We start from the raw sequence: 22,382 nt of genomic DNA on the forward strand, positions 1-22,382 counted from the left end.
ATACAGGCTGTAACATCTTACAATTTGAGTCCAACTCTCCTCTGCCACCGAAGATGTTGACAGCTTCAGTGAAACGCATCATTGCTCTCAACAGATGGAATAAAATGGAAAAATGCCATTTGAAGAGATAATTTTGTCAACTTCCTTTCCAGGTGAAAAAGAACGAATCAAATGTTGAAAAGATCAGTGCTTGAACTACTGATCAAATGCTTTCGGTCATATTGTGTGTTCTCGCTAGATCAGAAGATGGATGGTTTCATGTCACCAATGCAGTTACATGATTGCATGAGGACGCTGCCCCTCATCTTTCATTTCCATGCCGTTAGAGAGCAGCTTCCTCATTTAAGAAACTTTGCTCTCACAGACACAAAGTTTCATAATATCTAATGGGTGGAAATAGTGTAATTGCATTTCTGCAATTACACCAAATGGGTGGGTTGCATTTCTGCAATTACACAGATTGGATGGGCAACATTTCTGCAATTACATAAAGTACACTCTAGATTGGCTGTGATGTACAGTTTCATGCGGTCGTCAATAGGTAAAACAAATACAATTTGTAGTAACATAAGGCTAAGTTTTATATATCAATCGTGTGTGTCTTCCGTGACGATTCAGGAAGACCTTGCCATCACAAACCGGCAAAGCTTCTGTCCGAATAGAGCAACTCTTCACACGCACCTAATTCTCATGATTACTGAGGCTAGAATGGAACCTTGGTCATCAGAGACACTCCACGCTTGCCTGAGAGAAGAGCAATATCTCCTCCGAGCTCACTATACACTTTCCTCTTTCATACGTTAGAGTATAAGAATCGACCACGTAATTTGGTTGCACCTAATTGGATTAGAAATTCATGTGAAACCAGCATTAAAGCATTTAAATGTTGACCGAACCGTCATTTGGCTATCACATAGACAGAGGAAAACTTAATTGAAATCAAAAGGTACAGGACATTTTTGCATATCACAAATTAAAGCCAAATTAACGCAGATGTCCAGGATCCTCCATAATACAGCCCTGGTGAAGAGATTGTTCTGGTTCCCGCTATCACTGAGCCCGTCATCTAAGCAATATACGTCCAGCAGGTGCGAGGTGCGGTGTGTTGGGTCTCCAATACGCAGTGTCAGCTCACATTTTGACTCACGTAAAAAAAATCCTTGTGCGTCAATATTCATTAATGGGAATACAGGTCACCAACGGAAAATTAAAAGCTTTCTCTCTCTGTTTCTGAAACAGGTTTTTCGTTAGAGTAAAGCTTTTTCTCATATTTTCATCTCTTTTTTTTGTGTGTGTGAGACCTCGTTCCTAATACGAGCCAAGCGTGCAATAAAGATATCAATGATAGAGTGATGTACCTGAGAAAGTTTCAGGTATAATTACACTATTGATGGTCACTATCATCCACTGGTATGATCTCAATGGTCTCGTTCTCACCCAAGTGTGGAACGCTAATTACTGTGTCATTCTACCTTTCAGAATGTGAACCTGCTTACATATTTTGTGAGCATGTAAACCTAGGCTAGGTTAAGTATTTGATTCTGTTAGTTAGTACTTGTATTTAAATTACGTGGGTGAAACATACCGAGGTGCACTCCGAGCATAATATTTTTCAAGAGCTCGAACGCAAGCAGCTATGAGCCGGATGAGAAATATTTTTCGTTCATCATCAGGTCAGACGGATGCTGGATTAACGAGCATTTGGACAACGGTTATGAGAACCGCTTAAGAATAAGTAGATCTTGCATGGTGTTCCTAATCCCACTGTTTTGTTTCGAATCTCTTCTGAAGAAAGTTTTTTAACTAATCACGAGACTCCATCATGTAATCCAGAATGTCATATGGGAAAGATATATCTCCTTAATTCATTATTAATTTTGTATTGTGATTCCATAACCTAAGAAACTGCATAATATACAATGTCTCTGCTTTACCAGATAAGATATTGGAGGAGGAGGGAGGAGGTGGTGTTAACTGAATGGGTTTGCATGAAAACACGTTCGAGCCTCTGTTGTGGTCTAGTACCAGGGAAAACAACCACATGGGTTTGGCCACTTGCAGTAAACCAGTGGGGTTTGATGCCATTAAACCCACCGCTGCCACCATTCATAAACTGAACAGATTAATCTGATATAAGTGCTAGAGATCACAAAATGGAGTCGAGCAAATTGGATGTGATTTTAAAACAGATTAATGATTTAATAATAAAATTAGCTTTTAGTACACTGATTTATTTCCGTTTAGAGAGCTATATGAATAATAAGACATATGAAGGATCAATTACAATGGATACTTAGTGGGAACAGTATTTGTTTGGTCTATAAAACCACTATTTATGCAATGTTGTTAAATTCTTTAAGTGTTATAAATGTAAATTTGTGTTTGGATGTTTCCTCTAGCTAAAATATGCCACTCAAGTCAGCAAACTGTGTGATGCAGTGTTAACAGTCCACTCAAGCAACCAAACTGTTTGATGCATTGTTAGCAGTCCACTCAAGCAACATAACCACAACGAGTGTTGGAGGCTCAACAATAACCAATTATATGTAAATCCGCTACCCCCCACCCCCCCAAAAAAAAAGATTTTTTTTCAATTACAGAACTTCTCATTGTATAATAATGCAAGTATGAAATATATGCAAAATATAATACCTTATTGAAAAGTAAGATGATATTGATTGGAATTTAGCTTTGAAAACAACATAACTTAAAATGAGATAATTTGAACAAGTTAATTCAGAAATCCAGGAGTGAACCATAGGCTTACATCCCTTCAGGATATATATATATATATATATATATATATATATATATATATATATATATATATATATATATATATATATATATATATATATATATATATATATATGTCGTACCTAGTAGCCAGAACGCACTTCTCAGCCTACTATGCAAGGCCCGATTTGCCTAATAAGCCAAGTTTTCATGAATTAATTGTTTTTCGACTACCTAACCTACCTAACCTAACCTAACCTACCTTTTTCGGCTACCTAACCTAACCTAACCTATAAAGATAGGTTAGGTTAGGTTAGGTAGGGTTGGTTAGGTTCGGTCATATATCTACGTTAATTTTAACTCCAATAAAAAAAAATTCAATTAAAAAAACAATTAATTCATGAAAACTTGGCTTATTAGGCAAATCGGGCCTTGCATTGTAGGCCAAAAAGTGAGTTCTGGCTACTAGGTACGACATATATATATATATATATATATGTCGTACCTAGTGCCTGCCTCTGGTACCTCTGGTACCAGTTTTTCGACTACCTAACCTACCTAACCTAACCTAACCTAACTTTTTCGGCTACCTAACCAAACCTAACCTATAAAGATAGGTTAGGTTAGGTTAGGTAGGGTTGGTTAGGTTCGGTCATATATCTACGTTAATTTTAACTCCAATAAAAGAAATTGACCTCATACGTAATGAAATGCGTAGCTTTATCATTTCATAAGGAAAAATTTAGAGAAAATATATTAATTCAGGAAAACTTGGCTTATTAGGCAAATTGGGCCCTGCATAGTAGTCCAAAAAGTGCGTTCTGGCTACTAGGTACGACATATATATATATATATATATATATATATATATATATATATATATATATATATATATATATATATATATATATATATATATATATATATATATATATATATATATATATATATGACCGAAAAAGTAAGATTAATAATTCTAACACGAATTTTCTCAATCTTTCGTACATTACGCTTCACTGTTGGAGGTAAATCAAAAATCAATTCTCCAAAATTCATTTTTATTTCTAGTCTGACGCGACACGGGCGCGTTTCGTAAAACTTATTACATTTTCAAAGACTTTAGTTCACAAATACACAACTGAATAGAACTTACGTGTCTCCGATTTTATATCTACATTTGAGTGAGGTGGAAGGGGTGATGTGGCATTAACACAAGAGAGAACAAAGTGTGGTATTAATAGGGTATTAATTTCATCAACACAAGACAGAACAAGAGTATTAATAGGGTATTAATTTCATCAACACAAGACAGAACACGAAACAATGGATATTGAATAGAAGTGTTTGTAGAAAGCCTATTGGTCCATATTTCTTGATGCTTCTATATTGGAGCGGAGTCTTGAGGTGGGTAGAATATAGTTGTGCAATAATTGGCTGTTGATTGCTGGTGTTGACTTCTTGATGTGTAGTGCCTCGCAAACGTCAAGCCGCCTGCTATCGCTGTATCTATCGATGATTTCTGTGTTGTTTACTAGGATTTCTCTGGCGATGGTTTGGTTGTGGGAAGAGATTATATGTTCCTTAATGGAGCCCTGTTGTTTATGCATCGTTAAACACCTAGAAAGAGATGTTGTTGTCTTGCCTATATACTGGGTTTTTTGGAGCTTACAGTCCCCAAGTGGGCATTTGAAGGCATAGACGACGTTGGTCTCTTTTAAAGCGTTCTGTTTTGTGTCTGGAGAGTTTCTCATGAGTAGGCTGGCCGTTTTTCTGGTTTTATAGTAAATCGTCAGTTGTATCCTCTGATTTTTGTCTGTAGGGATAACGTTTCTATTAACAATATCTTTCAGGACCCTTTCCTCCGTTTTATGAGCTGTGGAAAAGAAGTTCCTGTAAAATAGTCTAATAGGGGGTATAGGTGTTGTGTTAGTTGTCTCTTCAGAGGTTGCATGGCTTTTCACTTTCCTTCTTATGATGTCTTCGACAAAACCATTGGAGAAGCCGTTGTTGACTAGGACCTGCCTTACCCTGCAGAGTTCATCGTCGACTTGCTTCCATCCTGAGCTGTGGCTGAGAGCACGGTCGACATAAGCGTTAACAATACTCCTCTTGTACATGTCTGGTCAGTCACTGTTGGCATTTAGGCACATTCCTATGTTTGTTTCCTTAGTGTAGACTGCAGTGTGGAAACCTCCGCTCCTTTCCATGACTGTTACATCTAGAAAGGGCAGCTTCCCATCCTTCTCAATCTTGTAAGTGAAACGCAACACAGAATTGTGCTCAAAAGCCTCCTTCAGTTCCTGCAGATGTCTGACATCAGGTACCTGTGTAAAAATGTCGTCAACATACCTGCAATATATGGCCGGTTTCAATTTCATGTCGACTAAGACTTTTTGCTCGATGGTACCCATGTAGAAGTTCGCAAACAGGGCACCTAGGGGAGAACCCATGGCGACCCCATCTACTTGCTTATACTTGTGCACATCTGGGCTTAAGAAGGGTGCCTCTTTAGTACAAGCTTGGAGTAGTTTCCTTAGAATGTTTTCTGGTATGTCAAGAGGAGTACAGGCCAGATCACGATACACTCTGTCCGGTATCATCCCGATAATTTCATCCACAGGTACGTTGGTAAACAGTGATTCTACGTCCAACGAGGCTCTTATCCCTGTGGCCCGTGTTCCCCGCAGTAAGTCAACAAATTTCTTTGGAGACTTCATGCTGAAGGCGCAAGGGACATATGTAGTCAGCATGCCATTCAGTCGTTTCGCCAGTCTGTACGTGGGTGTGGGTATCTGGCTGATGATGGGCTGAAGTGGGTTTCCAGGCTTATGTGTCTTGACATTTCCATACGCATATCCTGGTTTATATTCCCTAATAATCTTAGGTAGGTGGAGTCCGGATTTCTTGGTGTTCAGAGTTTCGATCAATTTGTTGACCTTTGCTTTCAATTCGGCTGTAGTGTCCTTCGTTACCCTTTGGAATTTAGTTTGGTCAGAGAGAATGAGGTTCATTTTCGCCAGATATTCGTCTTTTTTAAGAATGACGTATATTAGCGACTTGTCACCTCTCCTGACAACTATCTCCTTGTTCTCACGAAGGCTCTTAGCTGCTGCTTTGAGCTCGGGGGACAGTATGGTGCTTCTGTAGTTCCTTCGATTCTTTTCTCCTTCCGCAATAAGTTCTGCTTGTAAGGTGTCTTTGGTGGTGACCTTCTTCTGTGTCTCGAGGTCGAATATGTCGTCCAACAGAATCTCCAACTCCACTTTCCGGGCCATCTCACTTGGTCTGGACATAACGTGGCAGTTTATACCCAGATTTAGGAGAGACTAGAAATTTAGACTAGAAATAAAAATGTTATGTCTGCCACGTTATGTCCAAACCAAGTGAGATGACCGTTGAATTCAACGTTGATGACGCTGGGAACACTGTCCCCCACCATAAAATTATTGTTCATATCCTGACAGCTTCACTAAACAAACAAAAATTTGACGTAAAATATGTGGTCAATACTGCGTTTAAAACCTACGATCAATACAACAGGAGCACAGCCTGAGGACAACTTCAGGATCTGGGAATGATACAACACTCTTGTTGTTGTTGTCGTTGTTGTAGATATATTCTACTCTGAGTGAATATATACCCCTGCTACTCGGGATGAATATATGCTAATGTGTACGTTGATTCTTGACGTATATACACGGAGAGGTGTAGCCCGAGTCCTGTACACTGAGAGCTTATTTCAGTTCTAAAATATCATAAGCCTCAGACTCAGCTCAACCTCAGCCCAGCTTCAGTCTTAGGCCAGCCTCTGGCCAGCTTCAGCACAGCCCTGAGAGAGCAGACGACTGCCCTGAGGGACGGGAAGAGGCTTCGTACTGCCTCTGGTACATCTGAGAGACGGGTGGAGGCTCCCTGCTGCCTCTGGTACCTCTAAGGGACGGGAGGAGGCTCCCTGCTGCCTCTGGTACCTCTATGAGACAGGAGGAGACTCCCTGCTGCCTCTGGTACATCTGAGAGACGGGTGGAGGCTCCCTGCTGCCTCTGGTACCTCTAAGGGACGGGAGGAGGCTCCCTGCTGCCTCTGGTACCTCTAAGAGACAGGAGGAGACTCCCTGCTGCCTCTGGTACATCTGAGAGACGGGTGGAGGCTCCCTGCTGCCTCTGGTACCTCTAAGGGACGGGTGGAGGCTCCCTGCTGCCTCTGGTACCTCTAAGGGACGGGTGGAGGCTCCCTGCTGCCTCTGGTACCTCTGAGAGATGGGTGGAGGCTCCCTGCTGCCTCTGGTACCTCTGAGAGACGGGTGGAGGCTCCCTGCTGCCTCTGGTACCTCTGAGAGACGGGTGGAGGCTCCCTGCTGCCTCTGGTACCTCTAAGAGACGGGTGGAGGCTCCCTGCTGCCTCTGGTACCTCTGAGAGACGGGTGGAGGCTCCTTGCTGCCTCTGGTACCTCTAAGAGACGGGTGGAGGCTCCCTGCTGCCTCTTGTACCTCTAAGACACGGGTGCAGTGTGTTATACTCCTCCTCCCGCCTGATTTGCGCTAAAGGTTAATGCCGTCTCGTTCATGTTTTACGGTAAAGTTGCGGCAAAAAATATATTTTTTATTAAATTGACGAAGCCATTCAGACCTTATAGAGCAATAACAGTGTCGCGGTCACTGAGACTCCTAGACTCTCAGATACAGAGGCTCGCAGAGTCTAAATCGCACAAACTCACAGATTAACAGACGCAAATACTCAGGATTTATAGTACTGACTGACTCACAAGCACGAAACTCACATGTTTCATGCTATGCAAGTTATATATATATATATATATATATATATATATATATATATATATATATATATATATATATATATATATATATATATATATATATATATATATATATATATATATATGTGTATATATATATATACATATATAAATATATATACATGCAGAATAACCACATGTGAAAAATAGAAAATGCTTAACGCGTTTTCGGCTAATTCGCCTGAACTGAAAAATTCGTTGGTATTACCATATTCTGAGGGTCTAGTAAATCTTGCCCCAGCCCTGAAGAACCTTAATATTAATCTAGTGCTCAAAATGATAATACAGTTAAGTCCATGTTAATTAAGAACTCACCCTCGTCTGTAGCAGGTTGTGTGTACTCCATCCCTTTTAATGAGTGTGCATGTGTTTACATCGGCCAGACAGGTAAATCTCTTTAAACGCGTTAAAAACAGCATTCATGTGCTATTCGTACAGCCCAGCAATCCAGTGCATTGTATTTACATTCTAGTTTATGTAATCATTCTATTGACTTCACAGGGGCAAAATGTATTGTTAAAAGTAAGGATTTTGTTGAGCGAAACGTGATCGAGTCTGCTCTGATCAAACATTGTAACAACAGCCTTAATGTGAGCCCCGGTATGTACAAGTTGGATCCCTATATAAGCCTCAATATAGCACGTCAAAACAATATAACAATCATTTAACACGTATGGCACTTGGAGATATTAATAGGAGCTGCCTCGTATGGGCCAATAGGCCTTCTGCAGTTACCTTCTTTCTTATAATTCCTTTCCTCCACTTATTTTTGGTGGTCAGGTGATCTGCCCAAGGCGGATATAAAGGTCTGATCAGCAATCTTATCTTCATTCTACTTTGTTCTGATGAAGGCGAAATAGCCGAAAACGCGTTAAGCATTTTCTATTTTTCACATGTGGTTATTCTGCATACTTGGATCAGTGTTTTTGTGATATATATAATATATATATATATATATATATATATATATATATATATATATATATATATATATACATATATATATATATATATATATATATATATATATATATATATATATATATATATATATATATATAAGGCCGAAACGTTTACCTCTCTTTCCCATTTCCTTGTGGTTTTTCTGCATATATATATATGCATATATATATATATATATATATATATATATATATATATATATATATATATATATATATATATATATATATGTATATATATATATATTAGTATATTTTGGTAGCAGTCTTTCCTGTAGACATATATTATTAAATATGACCGAAAAAGTAAGATTAATAATTCTAACACGAATTTTCTCAATCTTTCGTACATTTATTTTCACTGCTGGTGGTAATTCAAAAATCAATTCTCCAAAATTCATTTTTATTTCTAGTAAAATAAAAATGCTAGAAATAAAATATACTAGAAATAAAAATGAATTTTGGAGAATTGATTTTTGAATTACCACCAGCAGTGAAAAGAAATGTACGAAAGATTGAGAAAATTCGTGTTAGAATTATTAATCTTACTTTTTCGGTCATATTTAATAATATATGTCTACAGGAAAGACTGCTACAAAAATATACTAATATATATATATATATATATATATATATATATATATATATATATATATATATATATATATATATATATATATATATATATATATTATATATATATATATATATATATATATATATATATATATATATATATATATATATATACATATATATATATGCGGAATAACCACAAGGAAATGGGAAAGAGAGGTAAACGTTTCGGCCTTATATATATATATATATATATATATATATATATATATATATATATATATATATATATATTATATATATATATATACTGATCAACTATTATACTGATCAACCAGGGTGTTGGACGCGGCTGCTCGCAGCCTGACGTACGAGTCACAGCCTGGTTGATCAGGTATCCTTTGGAGGTGCTTATCCAGTTCTCTCTTGAACACTGTGAGGGGTCGGCCAGTTATGCCCCTTATGTGTAGTGGAAGCGTGTTGAACAGTCTTGGACCTCTGATGTTGATAGAGTTCTCTCTCAGAGTACCAGTTGCACCTCTGTTTTTCAACGGGGGTATTCTGCACATCCTGCCATGTCTTCTGGTCTTATATGATGTTATTTCTGTGTGCAGGTTTGGGACCAGCCCCTCTAATATTTTCCACGTGTAAATTATTATGTACTTCTCCCGGCTGCGCTCAAGGGAGTACAGTTTTAGGCTCTTTAGTCGATCCCAATAGTTTAGATGTTTTACTGAGTGGATTCTAGCAGTAAAGGATCTCTGCACGCTCTCCAGGTCAGTAATTTCTCCAGCTTTGAAAGGTGCTGTCATTGTGCAGCAGTACTCCACTCTAGAGAGCACAAGCGCTTTGAAACGTATCATCATCGGTATAGCATCTCTAGTGTGAAAAGTTCTTGTTATCCAACCTGTCATTTTTCTTGCAGTTGTGACGGCTACTTTATTGTGTTCTTTAAAGGTAAGGTCTTCCGACATGAGTACACCCAGATCCTTTACATTGCCTTTTCGTTATGTTATGATTTGCCTGAGTTTTGTACGTGGTTTCCGTTTTTTATATTTTCATTTTTTCCATAGCGCATGAGCTGGAACTTATCTTCGTTAAACACCATATTATTTTCTGTAGCCCATAGAAAGACCTGATCTACATCTGACTGGAGGTTCGCCTCTATGTTGCCTACTCTCATGAAGATCCTAGTGTCATCTGCAAAGGATGATACAGTGCTATAGGTTGTGTTCTTGTCTATGTCCGAAATGTGGATGAGAAAAAGTACTGGAGCAAGCACAGTACCCTGGGGGACTGAGCTCTTCACGGTTGATGGGCTGGATTTTATTTTGTTGACTATTACACATTGGGTTCTGTTGGTCAGGAAATTGTAGATCCATCTGCCTATTTTTCCGGTAATTCCTTTTGAACGCATTTTATGTGCAATAACACCATGGTCACATTTATCAAAAGCTTTTGCGAAATCTGTGTAAATTACATCCGCATTATGTTTGTCTTCCATAGCATCTAATGCCATATCATAGTGGTCCAGCAACTTCGACAGGCAAGAGCGCCCTGTTCTGAAACCATGTTGTCCGGGGTTATGGAGTTGATGTGATTCCATGTATTTTGTGATTTTACTTCTTAGCACTCTCTCAAAAATTTTTATGATGTGCGATGTTAGCGCTATCGGTCTGTAATTTTTTGCCTCTGCCTTATTTCCTCCTTTATGAAGTGGTGCTATCTCTGCTGTTTTTAGTATACCAGGAATAACGCCAGTATCTAGGCTTTGTCTCCACAGAATGTGGAGGGCCTGCGATAGTGGTTTTTTACAGTTCTTTATGAATATGGAGTTCCAAGAATCTGGGCCTGGTGCAGAGTGCATAGGCATACTGTTTATGGCTTCTTCAAAATCCAGTGGGGATAGGGTGACGTCTGATATATGATTTTATGTTGGTATCGTATCCATGAAAAATTCATTTGGGTTATCAATCTTTAGTGTGTTTAATGGCTCGCTGAAAACAGAGTCGTACTGCGTCCTTAGTAGCTCGCTCATTTCTTTGTTGTCATCGATGAAAGTTCCATCTCCCTTTCGCAGGGGCCCGATACTAGATGTGGTTTTTGATCTTGATTTTGCATAGGAGAAAAAATATTTCGGATTTCTTTCTATTTCACTGATGGCCTTTTGCTCTCTTTGCCTCTCCTGGGTTTTGTATGATTCTTGTAGCTTCCGTTCAATTGTTTCTATTTCTCTACCTAACCTTCTTCGCCGTTCTTGAGATAGGGTGCGACTCTCAAGTTGTTCCGCGATTCGTTTTCTTCGCCTATATAGGGAACGACGTTCCCGTTCCAATCTGCATCTCTTCCTCTTTTTTCTTAGAGGTATGCGGTTTGAACATATTTCTAGTGCTACTGAGCTTATTTTTTCCAGGCACTGGTTCAGGTTTGCATTTTCTAGCGTTTCTTCCCAGTTTATTTCTGTGAAGTCCTGGTTTATTTGCTCCCAGTTTATCTGTTTATAATTGAAGTTGAATTTGCTGAAATCTCCTCCACCGGGAATCTGGACTGGTTTTGAAGGTCTACTCCCCATGGTTGTCATAACTTCAATTAAGTTGTGATCTGAGTCATATGTCGTACCTAGTAGCCAGAACGCACTTCTCAGCCTACTATGCAAGACCCGATTTGCCTAATAAGCCAAGTTTTCATGAATTAATGTTTTTTCGACTACCTAACTAACCTAACTTTTTAGACTACGTAACCTACCTAACCTAACCTAACTTTTTCGGCTACCTAACCTAGCCTATAAAGATAGGTTAAGTTAGGTTAGGTAGGGTTGGTTAGGTTCGGTCATATATCTACGTTAATTATAACTCCAATAAAATAAAATTGACCTCATACATAATGAAATGGGTAGCTTTATCATTTCATAAGAAAAAAATTAGAGAAAATATATTATTTCAGTAAAACGTGGCTTATTAGCAAATCGGGCCTTGCATAGTAGGCAGAGAAGTGCGTTCTGGCTACTAGGTACGACATATATATATATATGTATATATATATATATATATATATATATATATATATATATATATATATATACATATATATATATATATATATATATATATATATATATATATATATATATATATATATATATGTCGTACCTAGTAGCCAGAACGCACTTCTCTGCCTACTATGCAAGGCCCGATTTGCCTAATAAGCCACGTTTTACTGAAATAATATATTTTCTCTAATTTTTTTCTTATGAAATGATAAAGCTACCCATTTCATTATGTATGAGGTCAATTTTATTTTATTGGAGTTATAATTAACGTAGATATATGACCGAACCTAACCAACCCTTCCTAACCTAACCTAACCTATCTTTATAGGTTAGGTTAGGTTAGGTAGCCGAAAAAGTTAGGTTAGGTTAGGTTAGGTAGGTTAGGTAGTCGAAAAAACATTAATTCATGAAAACTTGGCTTATTAGGCAAATCGGGCCTTGCATAGTAGGCTGAGAAGTGCGTTCTGGCTACTAGGTACGACATATATATATATATATATATATATATATATATATATATATATATATATATATATATATATATATATATATATATATATATATATGGGCGCCTGGGGTAAATGTGCACTTAAGTTCCTGAAGGAGCTGGGCGAGGAACTCATTGGGAAGACTAGAGACCCAAGAGCGGCCAGTTTTATGTTGCAGCGCCTCAGTGTCGCTGTTCAGAGGGGAAATGCGTGCTGTATCTTGGGTACGCACCCGACCCCCGAGGAGCTGGACGAGGTCTTCAAACACTGATTGGTATATTGTTATATAAGTGTATGTTTTCTGTAAACTGTAGCATTGCAATAAAATCAAATAAAAAAAAAATAATAAGGGTGGTAGGAGAGGAAAAGATTAAAGTATTCAGTGAGAATCCACAAGGTCTTCTCTGAACACTATTTATTTTCTTCTTCGAGGATGTGGGTCCCTTTAATTAAACCAGTGGTGGTACCCCTAAAAATATATATATATATATATATATATATATATATATATATATTGTGACAATAATCTCCTTCAAGAGATTGAGCCTGCTCTTCCCTCCAAAATACGTCGCTACAAATCTATATACAACTAATATGGAAGAAATATCCAACACCGACAACAACATCTCCAAGGTTTGCCAGAGAGCAAAACGTATGCAGCCAGGAACACCTGCTCCACCTCGAACCACCAAACTACCTGTCTTGTCGCCTGCTCATCGCTGATTGGCTGCGGGTCCAGCTGCAACTGCACTCCACCCACCACACTACTTGATGTCTGGGGCCACCACGACCTCAGTCCTCAGAATATCCAGTGCTTTCATCAGGTTAACACGTCTCGTTGGTAGACTAAGCTGTGGCTTACGTGTACTAAGAGAGGTGATAGCTTAAAGCCAATATTCCTGCACCTCTTATTTGATTCTATATTGCTCACTTGTTCTTACTCACTTGTCTTAACGTAACTTTTCATTTTGTCATTTGATTATTCTTATTATTTTGCTTGATTGATTTTATTATACGAATTTGTATGTCCATTTTATTCATGTTTTGCTTTTCTAACGTAATTAAAATTTCATTGTTAAATTTACTTGTGTTTTGTGTGTCTTCTCATTACCTTACCACAGACGAAGTTCCAGATTTTCTATTTTTTGTTTCTATATGTGACGAGGCCATACCCCTAGCTTTTGAACAGCCGAACACCAACGCGTTACCGTCACAATATATATATATATATATATATATATATATATATATATATATATATATATATATATATATATATATATATAATGTGCATTGCTGAACCACAGCTAACTTCCCCCTGTCTCCCAGTCCTCCTACCTTACCCCATCTCCTGTCCCCTCGTCCCTCGTCCACCCAACTCCTCGGTCCCCTTGTCCTCCCCCACTATTTTCCATTTCCCGGTCCCCTCGTCCTGACCATCCCTAACTTCCCTGTCCCCTCGTCCTAACTATCCCCAACTCCCCCGTCCCCTCGTGCTCCCCACCATTACCCCCTTCCCAATCCCCTCGACTACTCCACCAGCCCCCACTCCCGTCCCCTTGTCGTCCCCAACAGTCCCCATTCCCTCATCCGATGCATTCCCAAATGATCTGATGTTCCCATCACTGAAATATAAGAAAAACAGTTAAAAACGAAATAAAAACAATGAAAAATAGCAAAAATAAACTATTCTCCCGAAATGAACGGTATGGTAAACAACACAGCTCAATTTCAATGCAATGTCACACAAAATAATAAAATCAAAATGAAAGAAGTCGAAATCTATGAAAATTTAATTTTTCAGTGCAATTGGAAACACTGAAATGGAATTGTAACATATTTTGAATAGCGTGTGTTGCCATTACGTGCAACAGATGGCGCTGTTTCTTAAAAAAATCATGTTTTTATGTGTCACAGTTGTGGCATCTATACTTATACTTACAAAAAAATAGTATGGTAAACAACACAGCTCAATTCCCATGCAATGTCAAACAAAATAATTAAATAAAATTTAAAATAAATTGAATCCTATGAAAATTTAATTTGTCAATGCAACTGGAAACATTGAAATGGAATCGTAACATATTTAGTATAGCGTGTGTTGCTCATAGGTGCAACAGATGGCTCTGTTTCTTAAAAAAAGAAGATTTTACCTGTCACACGTGTGGCATCTATATTTAGGAAATGAACGGTATGGTAAATAACACAGCTAAATTCAAATGCAATGTCACACAAAATAATTAAATCAAAATGAATATAAATTGAAATCTATGAAAATTCAAAGTATCAATGCTATCGGAAATATTGAAATGGAATTGTAATATATTTACTATAGCATGTGTTGCTATTACGTGCAACAGATGGCGCTGTTTAAAAGAAGCACGTTTTATCTGTCACAGGTGTGGTATCTATATAGTAGGTATATAAAAACACGTTCCTATTCGAATGAAACGTTGCATCAAAATTTCATAGCAATCGGTAAAGAGGTTTCGAAGATTTCCCTCACATAAAAGACAAAGTTAAAAAAAATAAGTTATTTTTTCCCATCACAGACATGACATCTATATAGTTTGTATATAAAAGCCCGCTCGGATGCGAATCGGATATATATATTATAATATAAAATCATGTTTTATCCCCTCCAACAATGTTACTTGCGATTAACTCATTTATTCCGTGTCTTTTGTACAGAACTGAACATATATTTTTGTAATTCACGTTCCGACCGGAATTTAAATATAAAAGTCTTGCCAACTTATTTCCATTTGGTATTCAACTGGAAATCAAGTCTTTTAAGGTTCTAAAGATCAAGAATTACTTTATCTTTAGGACGTTAAAAGGTTGCAAAATAATGTTTATTGTAAAGTAGAATAATAGCTTTAATTCACCTTTATTCTTTAAAGGTTGAATAATAAAGTTCAACGCAAAATGTAACAGGAAATTAGTAAACAAATAAATAATTTCAAATAAGCTTTAAAAAAAACAATAACCTATAACAATGATTAGTTTAGGAATCATATTTAGATATACACCCACATACACCGAGGTTGTATGTTCTTGTGTTTGTGTGAGTGTATGGTATCCATCAGATTAGTGCTCAGTCCTGACTTGCTTTGGGGGTGTGGGGTTGTCTGTGGGGGGGGGGGGAGGGGGTGTTGCTCTTGGAATGGGGTGTGGGTGTGTTGGGGGGGGGGGAGATGGAGGAGAGGTATGTTTAGGCGGCGGCATGTAGGGGAAGGGATTGGTGTGTAGGGGAAGGGATGGGCGTGTAGGGGAGGGGGTGGATGTGTTGGGGAAGGGGTGGGTGTATAGGGGAAGGGATGGGTGTGTAGGGGAGGGGGTGGATGTGTAGGGGAAGGGGTGGGTGTATAGGGGAAGGGATGGGTGTGTAGGGGAAGGGGTGGGTGTATAGGGGAAGTTGAGTGTGTAGGGGAAAGGAGTAAAATATGATGTGACGTGTGTATGATGAGGCGTGTAGTGTGTGAGGCGTGTTAAGGCCAGAGAAACAAACACACACACCACAGTGAAGTTAAGATGGAAGCACCCATGGGAATGAGTGATCACTGTGTAATGATCTTTGAGCTAGGAGTTATCTCCCCCCCCAAAAAAAAGAACTAGGAAACAAAAGGCTGGCACACTGAAAGGGGAATTATGAGGAGATGAGAAGTTTCCAGAGGGAAATACCTTGGGACACAGACCTCAGAGCTAAGTCTGTACAAGATATGATGGACTATGTCACCCAAAAGTGTCAGGAGGCAGTAAACAGGTTTATCCCGGTCAAAAGGAAAAATCCGAGAAGTAAAAGAATAATCCATGGAATAATAGGGCATGTATGGAAGCAAAGAAACTGAACAAAAGGGCGTGGAGAAACTTCCGGAATAACAGAACACCAGAAAGCAGAGAGAGATACAACAGAACCAGGAATGAGTATGTTAGTGTGAGAAGAGAAGCAGAGAAGAATTATGAAAATGATATAGCAAACAAAACCAAGACCGAACCAAAGCTACTCCACAGTCACATCAGTAGGAAAACAGCAGTAAAAGAACAGGTAATGAAACTTAGATCAAGCGAGGACAGGTATACAGAGAATGACAAAGAGGTGTGTGAAGAACTCAACAAGAGGTTCCAAGAGGTCTTCACAATAAAACAAGGTAAGGTCACTGTGCTAGGAGAATGGGAAGTAAACCAGGCGGCCTTGGAAGGGTTCGAAATTACGAGAGAGGAGGTCAAGAGACAACTGTTGGAACTTGATGTGAGAAAGGCTGTTGGTCCAGACGGGATCTCGCCATGGGTACTGAAAGAGTGTGCCGAGGCACTTCTCTGGCCACTCTCCATCAGGTACAGTAGGTCACTTAAGACGGGAGACCTACCAGAAATATGGAAGACGACGAATGTGGTCCCACTATACAAAAAGGATGACAGACAAGAGGCACAGAACTACAGGCTAGTGTCCTTGACTTGTATACCATGCAAGGTGATTGAGAAGATGGTGAGAAAAAACCTAGTAACACATCTGGACCCAGATTTGTCACAGAAGGGACTTCGTGACTAATCGCCAACATGGGTTCAGGGAGAGTATATCTTGCCTGACTGGATTAATTGAATTCTACGATCAGGTGACAAAGATTAAGTAAGAAAGAGAAGGCTGTGCGGACTGCATTTTCTTGGATTGTTAAAAAGCCTTCGACACAGTACCGCATAAAAGGGTGGTACATAAGCTGGAGAGACAGGCAGGAGTAGCTGGTATGATGCTCCAGTGGATAAGGGAGTACCTAAGCAATAGGAAGCAGAGAGTTACGGTGAGGGGTGAGACCTCAGATTGGCGTGAAGTCACCAGTGGAGTCCCACAGAGCTATGTACTCGGTCCTATCCTGTTTCTGATATACGCCAATGATCTCCCGGAGGGTACAGACTCATTTCTCTCAATGTTTGCTGACGATGTCAAAATTATGAGAGGGATTAAGACAGAGGAGGACTGCTTGAGGCTTCAAGAAGATCTAAACAAATTGAAGGAATGGTTGAACAAATGGTTGTTAGAGTTTAACCCAAGCAAATATAATGTAATGAAGATAGGTGTGTGTAGCAGGAGGCCAAATACAAGGTATCATCTGGGAGACGAAATTCTTCAAGAGTTAGAGAAAGAAAAAGATTTTGGGGGTTGATATCACGCCAGACTTGTCCCCTGCAGCCCATATTAAAAGGATAACATCAGCGGCATATGCCAGGGTGGCTAACATAAGAACGGCATTTAGAAACTTGTGTAAGGAATCATTCAGAACTTTGTATACCACATATGTCAGGCCGATCCTGGAGTATGCAGCCCCAGCATGGAGTCCATATCTAGTCTAGCATAAGACTAAACTGGAAAAGGTTCAATGGTTTGTCACCAGGCTGGTATCCGAGCTGAGAGGTATGAGCTATGAGAAGACACCACGAGAATTAAACCTCACTTCACTGGAAGACAGAAGAGTTAAGGGGGACATGATCACCACATTTAAGATTCTCAAAAGAATTGATAGGGTAGATAGAGACAGGCTATTTAACACAAGGGGCGCACGCACTAGAGGACACAGGTAGAAACTGAGTGCCCAAATGAGCCAAAGAGATTTTAGAAAGAACTTTTTTAGTGTCAGAGTGGTTGACAAATGGAATGCATTAGGAAGTGATGTGGTGGAGACTGACAAAATACACAGTTTCAAGTGTAGATATGATAGAGCCCAGTAGGCTCAGGAATCTGTACACCTGTTGATTGACGGTTGAGAGGTGGGACCAAAGAGCCAGAGCTCAACCCTGTAAACACAAATAGTGAGTGCAAAAACACAGACGTAATTGCTCTCACAGAAACGAAACTATCAGACGTCATAAACAATGCAGTGTTTATGCTCAGCACACCCAAGGAGTGAGACCAGAGAGTGCCAGGAAGGTAAAAGAGAGATAGCAGACCGACTGATTAGCGAGGATTGGAGAATTGGGCAGAAGGTTCTCTCAGGCTGCCAAATGAATCATTCCAGATATCATTCATTATAACCAGGGGAGAAACGAAGATAGCACTAGCAATACTGTGCAACAAAGTATTAAATGATAGACACCCAATTCAGAATTACGAAAGAAAGAGCATATTAGCAATTAACGGGCACACGTGTGACATCCCACACACAGGTGTGGGATAATGGGACACCCGTGGGATCCCAGACGCAGGTGTGGAATTATAGGACACCCGTGGGATCCTAGACGCAGGTGTAGGATTATGGGACACACCCGAGGGATCCCAGATGTAGGTGTGGGATTATGGGACACCCGTGGGTTTCCAGATGCAGGTGTGGAATTGTGGAATACACCCGTGGGTTCCCAGATGCAGGTGTGGGATTATGGGACACCCGTGGGTTCACAGATGCAGGTGTTGGATTGTGTGACACACCCGTGGGTTCCCAGATGCAGGTGTGGGATTATGGAACACCCGTGGGTTCCCAGATGCAGGTGTGGGATTATGGGACTCCCGTGGGTTCCCAGATGCAGGCGTGGGATTATGGGACACCCGTGGGATACCAGATGCAGGTGTGGGATTATGTACACATGTATCGGATATCTAAACACCCTGGACACATGTGAAACCCTGTTAGGCCTTGGGTCCAACGTAGTCCAATTTAGCAGTACGAAATCTAAGTTGTACGGACACTGAATCGTACGGCACTCGGTCATACGGATACAAGGTCGTACGGACACTGGGTCGTACGGACACTGGGTCGTACGGACACTGGGTCATACGGACACAAGGTCGTACGGACGCTGGGTCGTACGGACGCTGGGTCGTACGGACACTGGGTCATACGGACGCAAGGTCGTACGGACCCTGGGTCGTACGGACACTGGGTTGTACGGACGCTGTATCGTACGGACGCTGGGTCGTACGGACACTGGGTCGTACGGACACAAGGTCGTACGGACGCTGGGTCGTACGGACGCTGGGTCGTACGGACGCTGGGTCGTACGGACGCTGGGTCGTACGGACGCTGGGTCGTACGGACACTGGGTCGTACGGACACTGGGTCATACGGACACTGGGTCATACGGACACATGGTCGTACGGACACTGGGTCGTACGGACGCTGGGTCGTACGGACGCTGGGTCGTACGGACACTGGGTCATACGGACACAAGGTCGTACGGACACTGGGTCGTACGGACATCGGGTCATACGGACACTGGGTCGTACGGACTCTGGGTCGTACGGACACTCGGTCATACGGACACAGGGTCATACGGACACTGGGTCGTAGGGACACTGGGTCGTACGGACACTGGGTCGTACGGACACTGGGTCGTATGGACACTGGGTTGTACTGACATCGGGTCATACGGACACTGGGTCGTACGGACACTGGGTCGTACGGACACTGGGTAGTATGGACGCTGAGTCATACGGACACTGAGTCGTACGGACATCGGGTCATTCGGACACTGGGTCGTACGGACACTGGGTTGTACGGACACTGGGTCGTATGGACACTGGGTCGTAGGGACACTGGGTCGTACGGACACTGGGTCGTACGGACACTGGGTCGTACGGACACTGGGTAGTATGGACGCTGAGTCATACGGACACTGAGTCGTACGGACATCGGGTCATACGGACACTGGGTCGTACAGACACTGGGTCGTACGGACATCGGGTCATACGGACACTGGGTCGTACGGACACTGGGTCATACGGACATCGGGTCATACGGACACTGGGTCGTATGGACACTGGGTCGTACGGACATCGGGTCATACGGACACTGGGTCGTACAGACACTGGGTCATACGGACATCGGGTCATACGGACACTGGGTCATACGGACACTGGGTCGTATGGACACTGGGTCATACGAACACTGGGTCGTAGGGACACTGGGTCATACGGACGCTGGGTCGTATGGACATCGGGTCATACGGACAATGGGTCGTACGGACACTGGGTCATACGGATACAAGGTCATACGGACACTGGGTCGTAGGGACACTGGGTCGTACGGACACTGGGTCGTACGAACATCGGGTCGTACGGACATCGGATCATAAGGACACTGGGTCGTACGGACACTGGGTTGTACTGACATCGGGTCGTACGGACACTGGGTCGTACGGACACTGGGTCGTAGGGACACTGGGTCGTAAGGACACTGGGTCGTACGGACACTGGGTCGTAGGGACACTGGGTCGTACGGACACTGCGTCGTACGAGCACTGGGTCATACGAACACTGGGTCGTACGAACACTTGGCCGTACGAAAGAGGGAATGTGGTGTTGTGCAGATGACTATTTACTTGGTCTGGTGATGATGCAACTCTCATACGGTTACGTTATAGACAGTTAATTCGACGGTTCAAGTTGTTATAACGATATTTCTGACAGTCATTATCTGCCGTAGTGACTGAGTGGGTAACTGCAAGTGGTCGTCGTGACTGGGTGGGTAACAGGTATAAGTGATTGGAAGAGTACGGTAACTATAAAAAAAGTTGTTCTAGTGACTGAGGAATCAACCGTAACCAATCAGCCTCAGAGTGGCCGATGAAGACAACCATCACACAGTTAAGTCTAGCAAGCAATTAAACAGTTATAACTGTCGTTCGTCGTTCACAGGGCGGCTGGTGTCTCAGTGACTCAGGAAGAGGGAGAAAACCCCAACATTTCAGAGATAAACTGACCTGTAGATTGGCTTGTGGACACCCTGCTTGTACCAGAGGACGAGGCGGGGGGAGTCCCTGGACACGGGGGAGGTGAGGTTACACGGCAGGTCTGCTGCGCCGCCCGCAGCCGCCCACACCTGCGTTGTCGGACCTGTTGAGAGAGCGAGATCACCGTCAGCTAATTGGTCCCCAGTTGATTCATGCTTGTGTCAGCTAATTGGTCTCCTGTTGAGTCATGCTAGTGTCAGCTAATTGGTTCTGTTGAGTCCTGCTTGTGTCAGCTAATTGGTCTCCTGTTGAGTCATGCTAGTGTCAGCTAATTGGTTCTGTTGATTCCTGCTAGTGTCAGATAATTGGCCCCCTGTTGAGTCATGCTAGTGTCAGCTAATTGGCCCTCTGTTGATTAATGCTTGTGTCAGCTAATTGGTTCTGTTGATTCATGCTAGTGTCAGCTAATTGGCCCTGTTGATTCATGCTAGTGTCAGCTAATTGGTTCTGTTGATTCATGCTAGTGTCAGCTAATTGGCCCTGTTGATTCATGCTTGTGTCAGCTAATTGCTTCTGTTGATTCATGTTTGTGTCAGCTAATTGGCCCTGTTGATTCATGCTTGTGTCAGCTAATTGGTTCTGTTGATTCATGCTTGTGTCGGCTAATTGGCCCTGTTGATTCATGCTAGTGTCAGCTAATTGGCCCTGTTGATTCATGTTTGTGTCAGCTAATTGCTTCTGTTGATTCATGCTTGTGTCAGCTAATTGCTTCTGTTGATTCATGTTTGTGTCAGCTAATTGGCCCTGTTGATTCATGCTTGTGTCAGCTAATTGGTTCTGTTGATTCATGCTTGTGTCAGCTAATTGGCCCTGTTGATTCATGCTTGTGTCAGCTAATTAGTTCTGTTGATGCATGCTTGTGTCAGCTAATTGCTTCTGTTGATTCATGCTTGTGTCAGCTAATTGGCCCTGTTAATTCATGCTTGTGTCAGCTAATTGGCCCTGTTGATTCATGCTTGTGTCAGCTAATTGGTTCTGTTGATTCATGCTTGTGTCAGCTAATTGGCCCTGTTGATTCATGCTTGTGTCAGCTAAT

The 22,382-nt window shown here is 41.1% G+C and overlaps 1 protein-coding gene across 1 annotated transcript in view; it reads right to left on the reverse strand.

Moving 5' to 3' along the window:
- Positions 1-22,168, reverse strand: part of LOC138363734 (protein turtle homolog A-like) — a 233,167-nt gene extending 210,999 nt beyond the window's left edge. The window contains exons 1-2 of the mRNA XM_069323128.1: positions 21,709-22,168; positions 21,317-21,449 (exon numbers count right to left, since the gene is read on the reverse strand). Of these exons, the coding sequence (XP_069179229.1) occupies positions 21,317-21,449; positions 21,709-22,168 (593 nt within the window). The remainder of the gene's footprint in view (positions 1-21,316; positions 21,450-21,708) is intronic.
- Positions 22,169-22,382: the final 214 nt, after the last annotated feature.

Source organism: Procambarus clarkii, chromosome 11 (genome assembly GCF_040958095.1).
Source record: "Procambarus clarkii isolate CNS0578487 chromosome 11, FALCON_Pclarkii_2.0, whole genome shotgun sequence".
Classification (NCBI taxonomy): Eukaryota; Metazoa; Arthropoda; class Malacostraca; order Decapoda; family Cambaridae; genus Procambarus; species Procambarus clarkii.